General features: G+C 47.8%; 1 protein-coding gene across 7 annotated transcripts in view; it reads right to left on the reverse strand.

Moving 5' to 3' along the window:
- ARHGAP22 (Rho GTPase activating protein 22) overlaps positions 1–11,973 on the reverse strand; it is a 368,091-nt gene that overhangs the window by 22,790 nt on the left and 333,328 nt on the right. For all 7 annotated transcript variants that reach the window (XM_019502551.1, XM_019502550.1, XM_019502554.1 and 4 more), the window contains 3 exons: positions 8,243–8,316; positions 4,898–5,019; positions 903–1,803 (listed from right to left, as the gene is read on the reverse strand). In XM_019502551.1, coding sequence (XP_019358096.1) covers positions 903–1,803; positions 4,898–5,019; positions 8,243–8,316 — 1,097 coding nt within the window. The remainder of the gene's footprint in view (positions 1–902; positions 1,804–4,897; positions 5,020–8,242; positions 8,317–11,973) is intronic.

The following is an 11,973-nucleotide window of genomic DNA, read 5'->3' on the forward strand; positions in this document are numbered from 1 at the left end:
TTGTACTCAGCCTTGGTGAGGCCGCAGCTGGAGTACTGCGTCCAGTTTTGGGCCCCACAATTCAAAAAGGATGTGGAAAAGCTTGAGAGAGTCCAGAGAAGAGCCACGCACATGATCAGAGGTCAGGAAAACAGACCTTACAAAGACAGGCTGAGAGCCATGGAGCTCTTTAGCCTGGAAAAGCGCAGGCTCAGGGGTGATCTGATGGCCACCTATAAGTTTATCAGGGGGGACCACCAGTTTCTGGGGAAACGTTTGTTCACCAGAGCGCCCCAAGGGATGATGAGGTCGAATGGTTATAAACTACTGCAAGATGGTTTCAGGCTGGATATAAGGAAGAATTTCTTTACTGTCCAAGCCCCCAAGGTCTGGAACAGCCTGCCATCGGAGGTGGTTCAAGCACTTACACTGAACACCTTCAAGAGTAAATTGGATGCTTATCTTGCTGGGATCCTGTGACCCCAGCTGACTTCCTGCCCTTCGGGCGGGGGGCTGGACTTGATCTTCTGAGGTCCCTTCCAGCCCTAATGTCTATGAAATCTATGAAATGGACACACTGACACTTTTTCTTTTCCACTGGATGCCCTGACTAGCAAAACACTAGTTTCCCAGGGAATGGAAATCCCATTTTTTCAGTCCTCTCTAGTCGTAAAGTACCTGGGATAAGAGCAAAGCTGCATTTAAACAGCTCTGGAAAACAGAGGTCTGGATATGTGTCTAAACTTGACCCCCTCTTTCTCCTTCAGGCAACTGAAGCCCTAGATCCGAACACCCCACACACTATGCAGCTCAGACCCATTGCTAGAGAGGCAAGCATCTTCCCTGTCCTAAGTGGGATTCATTTTTTGCTTAAGGACAACACTGCAACAAGGATTTCTGGTCGCTGCCAGGAGCAGGGTTACCTTTTCATACTAGACTCGTACTCAGTCCTCTGTTTGCTCAGTTCTGTCTTTAGCTCTGCCACCAAGCTCTGCAGGGCTCTGGAGCACTTGGCAGAGTCTCTGGAAGCAGTGGCAGGGTCACTAAGCTCACTGCTACTGCTGCATGCTTCAAGCCTTTGAAGGCTGTTCTCCAGATCCACAGTCTTGACTTCGCTTTGTGACAGTGAGCCCTGAGTAGCCCACTCAGTTTGGAGAGAGCTTAAGGCTGAGGTGTCACTGGCCCGACAAGCTGGGCAGCTGCTGACAGAGTCCATGACGGAGATTTCACAGGATGACGTTGACCATGTGGTGCTGGCAATGCTGTGTGTGCTGAGAGAGAGGCTGGAGGAGGGCACATTGTCATAGGTAGAGAGTCTCTGGGATGAACCTGAGTCTTTTACCCGTTCCCCAGAGGAGGTCCGGCGGTGCCCTCGGAGAGAGTACAATCCATTCATCAGCCAGTTCCCACCAGAGGACAGATTGGGGATATCTAAGGATGAGCTGCCCCGCTTAGGGCTCACAGACCGTGCCCCCTGCTGGCGAAAGGAATATTTCCAGGGGGGCAATGTCTGCACTCTTTTGCTGGGGCTGGTAGCTGGCTGGCTCACTTTGCCGCTGTGCTCCTGAGGGGTGATTTTAGTCAGCGAGCCAGGCACAGCATTCAAGACCACAGCACTGCCAGGATGCAGGTCACCAGGGCTGGGGGCGCTGTGCTCTGAGCGGCTTTCCTCGCTGTCTTCTTCAGAGATCCATTCCACAGTGCTGTGCAGGTGTGCAGGCCAGGCTGCGGGCTGGCTTCCTGATGCATCAGCCTGTGGAACAGCAAAGATCCGTCCCTGTTCGCTTATCAGAACAGTCATCAGGTGCTGAACCAGCGAGGTGCCTGTGGGGAGGAAACACAACCAAGGATTTAATCAGAGAAATGAAAAGGCCTCAGATATTCATTTCCTGGCTCTGAGAAACTCCATGGGGCAGCTCTGGGAGCATAATGTACAATAATGGACCTGTATAAATAATACATGCTAATAACTCTAGGCTCTTCCATCAGTGGATTGGAAAAGACAAGTAGCATTGTTGCCATGATTACAGATGTGAAATATGGGATTCAAACATGTCTGTGCCAAGCCTCACAAAAAGGAGCCCTCATATCTTGATGGTTTAGTACAGTGCAAGTGGTTATTAGCAATGTTATGAATGAATAATTACACTGTCTTGCCCAACATCACAGAGTGAATCAGTGACTGAGTCAGCAGCAGAACCCAGGAGTCCTAACTGCCAGACCTTCTACTCTAACCAGTACACCACCCTGTTTTTGTTAAGCAATGGGAGTTGGAGCCCTTAGAACAGTGGTGGTATATGTGTTTGGTGGCATGAAAACAGAACAAATGGCTTCTCACATCCCTCAGTGACTACTTTCCAGTTCCATTCTTTGTCAGGATGCACCCCTCTGCAGTCTGTCTTCTCCCCTGCCTGAACTGCACAGGTGTGTACTGAGTACTTAGGGCAGAGTCACCTTTGGTGAGATCCCATTGATGGAAATTGAACTCTGCTATGGTTTTTGACAAGTTATTACTAACCCAACTGGCTGGGCAAAATATTCCAGATAGCGTCCTTTACCAAAACTGTGATGACTATTTCCTGGAAATGGGAAAGTTGCACAATCAGTGGTAACTCATTTGCTAATGAGGAAAGTATTCCAACACTGTAAGGCAGCATGTAGGGCATCAGCTGAACCATGGCATGCCATGCTCTGGGGCTGGGGCTTCAGCGGCAGATACTGAATCTGAGACTGCTGGAGCTAAGTGCATGAGTGTGTACTGCTTGCATTGAAAGTCACCCTTTTATCAGCCAAAGCCATAGTAGTCTCATCTAGGTGTGTTTGTGGTCCAGCCACCACTAGAGGGAGACTGAGCACCACACTGGATGTATACTGGTGTACCACACTGGTGTATATTACAACTGGGACCTAGCTCAGTCCTACAGCTCAATCCCCTCAGCTAGGGTTACCATGCACCCGGGTTTTCCCAGACATGTCCTCTTTTTGGACCTTCCAGTCTCTGTCCTGGCAGTTTTTTAAAATATCAGCATATGTCCATGATTTTGCTCTGACTCCACTCAGCATCGAAGTTTTCCTCAGCACTTCCTGGCTTGCCCCAGCCAGGAGCTGCTTGGGGCTGGGGAGAGTGGGGGTGGGGCATCACCTGCATCTGCCCGCAAGCCCCAGCAGCTGCAGGCAGGTAAGGCCAGGACAGACAGGGACAGAAAGAGACAGAGAGAGACTGTGTGTACGTGCACATGCAAGTGCCTGCTGGTGCTGCAGCAGGGCAGGGAGGTGGGGCAGGTGCCTTCCCCTCCAGCTGGGGAAGGGGGAGAGGGGGCTTCTTTGGGGGCAGCAGGGCTGGGGGAGGCAGAGGGTTGTGGGTTGGGAGTGATAGGCACTGGCAGGGCTGGGGGTGGGGGGCAAGGGGCTATGGGTAAGGAGTGGGGGGCGGGGAGGGGGAGAGGACTGTGACTTGAGAGTGAGGAGCACCAGAGGGGCGGGGGACTGTGGGTTGGGAACACAGGGCACAGGCAGGGCCAGGAGGCTGCAGGTTGGGGGTAAGGGATATCAGCAGAGATGGGGGGTTGGGGGCTGCGGGTTGGGAGTGAGGGACACCAGCATGGTCTGGGTACTGTGGATCGGGAGTGAGGGGCAGGCACTGGCATATCACTGCTCCCCCATAATCCTATTACCTCCCTCCGACAAGTGTCCCCCTTTTTTAACTTGGAAATATGGTAACCCTACCTCAGCATATATGCTAACTAACCGAAGGCGAATCTCTCTGAGATTCCACTAGTAAAATATCGCTGGAGAAGGCCTGCAGACACAGGGCAGTAGACAGTGTTATTACTTGTCATGCACGCTAGTGGCGTGTCTTGAAGTACGGGTCATGGATGGGTGAGCCATACCCCCCACCCCCGGGTCTGTAACCACCTGGATGCCAGCTCACTATGTCATTAAGGAGCTTGTTTGTACAGTGGACAGAAAACATCTCTGCTTTCAGCATATAAGAATCCAAGCTTTATCTGGATGGCATTCCACAAAGTACAGTCCACTTCCACTGATGTTCCCAGATCCCATTCAGTTACAGAACAGAGGAAGTACTATCTTGCAGTTTTAACATTTTCATCCATTTCAGGCACCACATGGAAACATCAAAACTGCCCATGCTTTCCCAGCTAAAAACTGGTTATACAGATATGTTGAAATATGAAGTACAGCTGTCATCTTCCAGTTCCATGTAGGAATCAGATGATCCCCAGGACTGAATCCTTATTTCAGCTAGTGTGCTGGAGATATGCTGACCTATGACATGAATATTTTTCAAGTTTCAGATTCTTGGATGTGCATCAGAGAAGCAAGAGTTAGCTAGTTTAAAGCAAGCTCGGCCAATATCTGCTGCAGTGTAGACAGACATGTCCACAGACAGTTCCTATAGGAGAGAGCCATTTGCTTACAGAGAGCTTTATTGTGTTTTTTTTCATTATGGATCCCTTTACAGGACACTGGAGTGTATAAAGGTGGTTGGCACTGATAATGATCAGCAGTAATTTGCCTGATATTTCAAGTTTTCAATATTATCAGCCTTCAGAAGAACAATCAGCTTCTCACCTCAGCAACAGTAGGCTCAGATGTTTCCTGTGACAGCAGAGATAGTACAGAAGAACACCCCATGTAACAGTGTGGGGCTTGGTGCTCCTCATGCCAGAGATGATATGGGGGATACTCCATGGACTAGGAGAAATGTTATGTCCCATGAACAAGCACTGAGTGAGGAGAATTGTTCTGCTTGCTATGGGTGACCAAGCCCCCTTTGATGTCATCTGCATTGGGCAGTATGGTGAATGGCATGGAGTTTCTGATAATAAGTGTTTTTTACATGCAATGTCTGTGTGGGTCCAGAAGGTAGCACCCTCGCAGGAACGAGAGCACCTACCTTCCATCATGGTCACTGGATCTTCCATTTTGGGTCGCAGTATATTTGGTCCAAAGACTGTGGCAAGGTTCTGGACGCTCATTTTGTTTATGCTGGAGTGAGACTGAACTTCATCGAGGAACCTTGAAAAGTTCCCCCAGAAAACAGAGAAAGAGAAGAGAAGTGTCAGATTAAACCGAATGCCTCTGCCTTTCCATGTGCTCCCTCTATCATCTTGTGTCTCTGCTAGGTCTCACAGGCAGGAACCATCTCACTGTTTACTGTTCATATGGTACCTAGCCCCACTAAATCCTGGTTCATAACAGGAGCTCATAGGTGTCACTATAATTCAAATGACACATATACCCTATTCCTTCAAAGGATGTGAAGATAGAAAGGTCCAATGGCCACCAGTGCCAAAGCCACCGGACCCTTCAACCTATAGGAGAACTGAGATTCTCTCCTCTTTAGACCAAATTCTTAAGTCAGTTTTAGCTATTTCCTGCCATTTCCCACATAGGAACATGGCAGAAAACCAAGCAGTCAACCAAGAGAACTTGGTTTGTTTAGCTTAGCAAAATGAAGGCTGAGGGAATATGACAGTTCTACAGACATATCTCAAAGGGATAAGCATCAAGGAGAGAGGAGAGGTATTTAAGCTATACAACAAGAATATATGGGGATAAACTGGATGTGGGTAAATTCCACCTGAAATTAGAAAAAAGGGTTATAATGATCACAGCAGTGAGGGCATAAAGCAGCCTCCAGATGTGAGGGCAAAAACCCTAGGAAATGTAGCTAGCTTTAAGATGGGATTTGACTGAACTCTCAGAAGGATTCTACAATGCAATGCCTGGGATAGTAGGGGACTGGACTCCCTGCCCCAAAAGGTCCCTTGCAGGCCTCTCTGCATTCCCAGGATAACACTCATTCCCACAGCACTTTATTTTTAAATCCCTGCTCCCTTTTGTGGAAGAGTGTGAGATCTGAGGTGAAATGACAAAAAGAAACTAGGCTGGGGTGGACAATTATTTTGGCTGGAGGGCCACTTAACAAGTTTTGGTGAGCTGTTGAGAGCCACACATATAAAATCTTTTAGATGTCATTTTAATAAATTATAGATAAAAAAAAACAAATCATATACTAAAATCAAACATCTACCATACTATATTTTAATTTTATTTAAAAAATAATTTTTGCCCAATTTATTTAGAGGCGATTGCATAATAGCACAATGTAAGATCTTACTTTTGTATATTGTATGTGTGTGGGGAGGATCATAGGGGGTCTGTGGGAGATGTTGTGGGGGCATAGAGTATGTGTGTGGGGGGTTTGTGAGGGGGTGCCCATACACTAGGCCCTGAGAGCCAGCCGGGGGTGGAAGGAGGAAGTGGGGACCAGTGAGCACTACACAATATGGTGTAGGTTCAGTCTGTGCCCCGCCCCTCATATGGTCCATGGCTACCCCCACAGCACTCTGCATGGGGCCAAGCTCTGGCTGCTCTCAGAGGGGGCAGCCCATACTCTACTTCCAGCACATACAACTTCCCGGCAGGGCTGTTCCCAGTGCAGCTGCAGCTGTGGGGTACTGCTCAACTCCTCCTGCCTCCAACAGCTCTTCCTTCTCCTGCCCCGTTGTGCTGCTCCAGGCAGCAGGTGGTACAGTGAAGCAATGGCAGCCATGGGTGTGTGCTGGGCACCACATGCCCAGCCAGGTGGATGGGTGAAGCTGCAGCCAGGCAGCTCCTGCCCTAGTGTGTGGGGCTCCAGCTCCTGCTCTAGATTCCACTGAGCTGCAGCCCTGCACGCTGGGGCAGGAGCTGGCTGGCTGCAGCTTCCTCGCTGCCTGACTGGGCATGTGGTGTCTAGCACACCTCTCCATGGCCACCGTTGCCTCCCTGTGTTACCTGCTGTCCAGAGTGGCCCAGCAGTGGCAGGGGAAGGAAGCGGAGAAAGAGCCACTGAAGGATGGGGGTGAGGTGAGCTGAGCAGTTCCCAGGCAGCTGCAACTATGCTGGGAACAGGCCTGCTGGGAAGCTGTGAATGCTGACCAGGACCAGGACCAGGACCAGGACCAGGACCAGGACCAGGACCAAGGCTGGAGCCAAGCAGAAGCCTGGTGCCAGCTGCTCCGGGCAGGAGCGGGTGGGGCTCAGCCCCATGCAGGGTGCTGCAGGAGCAGCCACAGGCCTGATCCAATCAATTAGTATGCACCTGCCCACGGGCTGGATCCAATCAGTTGGTGAGCCATATTTTGCCCACCCCTGAACTAGGCCCTTGCTGTGCTACAGCACTAGGGACACAGGAGTGAGTGGATATTTCTGCCAGCAGTGCAACTTTTTTGTACAGTCCTCTGTATTTGATAGGTGGCTAGGGCCCTGGGCTGAGGCTTTTCTCAGCTCTGACCCACACCTGCTGCGTAATACTGGTCAAGTTTCTTAAGTTCTTTCTTGGCTCAGTGCCCCCTCTGTAAAATGTGGATAATAACGTTTTCCTCCTTCATGGGAGCACTGTAATGAAAAATTCACCTTTGGGAGGTTTTCAGCTACTCCAGTAATGAGGGATGTAGCAAAACTTACTGAGGTCTGTAGTTCCTGTGGCAACATATAAAAAAACCCTCTCTCTTCTACACTTAGGCTTTGCCCTGCTCCCACTGAAAGAGATGGGCATTGGTGATGCTAGCACTGCAGTTCACTGCCTTGATCCATATTGGTTAGTCCTATGTGGAGTCCGAGGGGGGAGTCCAACTCAGACATGGAAGCAAGATATAACTCAAAGCTCTTGCTGTTTCCTGTGGACATTGTAGCCTCAGTCCTTGCACCCACATCACATAGTCCCCACCCTCAACATCTTCCTTGTGCAAACTGTTAGACAGCAAAGAAACCAAGAAAAGAATAAGCCAAGGGGAATGAATGGCAATCACCCAGTCACTAGGTCAGGGTGGAGGCTGTCAAACTGCTTACTCTGCTGAAGTCCTCCAACCCTTCCTCTGACCTGTTTAAACTGTAAACATTTTGGGACAAGGACTGGCTACTACTCCCAGTTCATATACCACTGTGGGGCCTTGAACCTGGCTGGCCCTTAAGCACTGCTTTAAGAAACAGCATCATCACTATTAATAATATAAGTTATGCCTGTTGGTAGGGCAGTGGGTTAGAGCAGATTACCCTTCTGCTCTGGAGATACAAACTCAGAGCTTCCCTCACCAGGGCGACAAAATACTCCACCACTCGAACTGTTACAGGAGCTAACTGTAAACAATTTCAGCATATTGGCTCAGTAAATAATTTGCATGTGATACCACACAGACAGCCATATAAAACTTGGTGTCTCTGATTTTGCTGATGGTTTACCAGTGCCACTTACTTGCATATGTACTTGAGGAGGTTGTAGTTGGCTGGGGGCAGATTCTTTACTTGCTTGACCAGCTCCTGGGTACCCTAGAGGTCAAGACAAACAGTGAGAGCAGTTATTTACAGACAGATACAATGTGAATGGGACACTGCATAGGGAGGAAAATCCCTTTTCCTCTAACGCCAACCTAAGTGCACAAACCACAGTGCCAGGCTCTATGGAAAGCCTGAATAGGTACAAACCATCACCCACAGCTTCCAGCATAAGTGATGCTGTCAGTGTGGTGTACCTCTCAACTGATTGGGAAGGGAAGGCATGTGAACCTTGAAGCATCTATCCCCACCTGGCCTCTGTCCTGTCCTGACATCCCAAAAATGAAGACTCTTGGTTTCTGCAACTTCAAGCTGGCCTCCACAGGGCAACAGCAGTTTTTCTGCCTTTAAAGATCTGTCCAAGCAGAGCTGAGTTGGGCCAGGACTTGATTATATATTTGCAAACTTACTCCAGTCTGGCATGGGCCTTTGCAAAAGTGGAAGCATCAAACCCTTGCTCTCTGCATCTCTGGAGCTCAATGGGGCTGTCGGCCTGCTGGGGACTTCAAACAAATCACACTACCAACCCATACTTCAGTTTCCCCAGATGCCACCTGGCAACAGAACCACTTTTTTTTTTTGTCTTGCAGAAGACTTGGGAGGCCTATTTCAATACTGCTGAGACCAAGACTTTGTCCTGTCGTGGTACCTTCCATGCAAAGGTCTCAAGATGCCATGCAGGCATTATTAAATCTAGCTCTATGATCAAGGGTAGAGAAGTACCACTGTTTTCAATTGCCAAGCAGAGAAGCAGAGGTAGAGAGAGGTGAAAAGACTCATCCAGGGTGACACCAAGACACAACAACTAGAAATGAATCCCAGGTGTTCTAACACTAAGTGCCATTCACTTCTGCTCTGAGGAAGTAACTGTAAAAATGGTATGTAGGGTTTCTTGTTTATTGCTTTATTGCAAATGTGGCCATTTCACAAAGAAAAATGAAAACATGGGGAAAATGAGATAAGTTTTACAGCACCTCAATGCTGTTGGCTTCCTGTACACTACCTTGAGACCCTCACAGGACAGCAAGCACTGTGTGCCCAAGACTCAGGCCAGCACTCCTTGTGAGAAATACTCCTCTTGTACTGCAGGCTTTGGTCCTGCTGAGCAGGTAGCAGGAGTCCCCTCCCCTCCCCACAAGGCAGCCTGGACATGCTAGTCCCCAACCTGATAAAATCACACTCATTAGATTTTCTGGAAAAAATACTGCTGGGGAAATAAAAAAAGGAAAAAAACAAACCCAGTTGAATTTTATGAAGTGCAATGGAAACCACATGCTTTGCAATTCCCTGTGTAAGCAGGTTTGTTCCCAGGAATAAAAAGGACGTATTGTCCAAAATGAAAAGGTTGCAAAATCCTGTAAGTATGACACCACTCCATAGTAACAGTAGTCAGTCCTCCAGGGCTGATTTAACTGTCATTCAAGTCAATGGTAATCCTTAGACTCCAATGGCTGTTGAGCAGGCCCTTAACTAGTTACCTCTACCACTCTTCTGAATCTTCCCTGAGGCCCTGATACAATTTTACCAGCTTATTTGCCTTTTCAGTGCCCAGTCTGTTTGGGAGCATCAAGCAGAGCAGTCACAGTGCTGAAAGCACATACTGTTGATGCTGAGCTGGTCAGACAGGCATGCATGTCTTATGAAAACCAACACATTCCACACCGACTGCACTGTCTCCCATGGTCTCACTTCTGCTATTCCCCATCGTTTTCATGCAGTGAGTTGGGATGACTTCTGTGCAAGTCCAGATCTAGGGCAAAAATCTAAATCTTATGACAGGAGGAGAGATAGGCTACTGAGGAGCTACTGGCTCCTTAGAGATATTTTGAGTCTCAGTGCTGTGTCCATGGCATGAATGACTACATCTCTAAGTCTTTTTGTAATTTTTTGTTCTCTTCACTGCAGAATCCAGCAGCACCTGGACTGCAGGGAAAGGGGCCTGAGGCCACTGGCTGTGCCCTGGTGTTGACACACTCCAAGGTGATCCCGGAGGAATGAAGTTATGGGTGAATAGCTTCAAAACAGCCTGGTGGTTCACACATGAGACAAACATGTGGATATTTATCTGAAACTGCTCAGACCTCAGAGGCCACTGAGCTGGGAATTTCAAGACACTCACTTGAAGATCCCTAAGAGGGTAGGGGGTCTAGACACGACAGAAAGACCTAGAGAGCTGCCTTTCTTATAATATTCCCATATTTCTAGCTCTGTTCCCAGCCCTCCGTTAAACACAGAGTTGTGGGAAATCCAGGAGAAAAAAAAACAAACAACAAAAAACAAAGAACCCATCAACTGTGAAAAAAGGAAACTTAAAAGGCATTCAAAAGTGACTAAAAACCTGTCCAGAGATACCTTCCTGGGATCAAACTTAGGGGTCACCCCCAAATCAGGTCTTTTCAATAGTGTCAAAACCCAAGGCATCAAAATCACCTGTCACTTTGGAAAATCTTAAACACAGGTTTTTGAACCTTTGACAAGGTTCATCTGAGGTGCAGCTACAGCTTGGCAGAAGCATTCAGGTCAGTTTTAAGTTATCATTAGTTTATCCAAAATAGCACGGTATTTTTTTATTTTCAAAAGTGAATGAGTTGGAAAATAATTCAGCTAACAGGCCAAATGTGTCTAATTTTTATTCTACAGAGTTCAGAGGCACAGATAAGGGCAGCAGTTAACTATAAGTATTGACAACAGTGTTTAACTATAAGTATTGACAACAGTGTTAAATGCCACAGACCCACTGGGTTGAGCAGAGAAGTTTTGCGCATCCTCTTCCTAAATGCAGGCAGAGGGGCAGTTTAATGCAAGACCCATAGGGAATGGATGAACAAATTGGGAGACCTTACACATAAAATAAACAATTATCTACAACCCAGTTATCAAGAGAAAGTCACTAGGAAATCATGAACTTGGAGAAAGCAAAACAGCACTTAGAAATGTATCAAGGTAAAAATACATGCCAGCTAGACTTCTGTCCTTACTGGTGCCACCATTGCAGGAGTAGTTTTCAGTCTGTTGCAGGCTGGTGTCCACTGATAACATGAACAACAGCCACAGGAAGGCTGGTCGCAGCAAGGCTGTCCCAGAGAACTGTGAGGGCACTTTCCTAAATACTCAAAGTTAATCAAGTAGAAAGGACTACAGTATTATCAACTTGCCTTCAGCTTTTAAGAGACATATATCCCTCTTTCACCCATCCCTGTGGTATTCTGCATTGACACTCAGTCCCTTGTAGCATCACTAATGTAAAATGCAGTGTTTCAGACCAGTACTGCAGGAGACTCCTTTACAAGGAGGTTTTTTGGCGCACAGAAATTTCCAAGGTGTTGACCAAATTGGTGTTAGCAAAGTCTCCATGTTGGGCTGAAGACCCAGGGTTCAGCAGGGCAACTCAAGCCTCCTCCTCTATCCCCTCACACTTGACCTTCTCTTTAAAGAAGTGATTCTCAATCGGGGCGATGTAGCACTGTTGGGTGCCTTGAGATAATTTCAAGGATGCCATGGGATGCCACACAATGTTAGCACTGTTAGGTGTGCAAACATGATTCACAAAATAAACCCAGAGATTTCAAATAGGAATTTATAGGGTCAAAAACATTCTGACCTCTTCATAGTTTCATAGTTTGTAGGGTCGGAAGGGACCTGAGCAGATTA

This window comes from Gavialis gangeticus, unplaced genomic scaffold, assembly GCF_001723915.1.
Source record: "Gavialis gangeticus isolate Ggan-Ray unplaced genomic scaffold, GavGan_comp1, whole genome shotgun sequence".
NCBI classification, from domain to species: domain Eukaryota; kingdom Metazoa; phylum Chordata; order Crocodylia; family Gavialidae; genus Gavialis; species Gavialis gangeticus.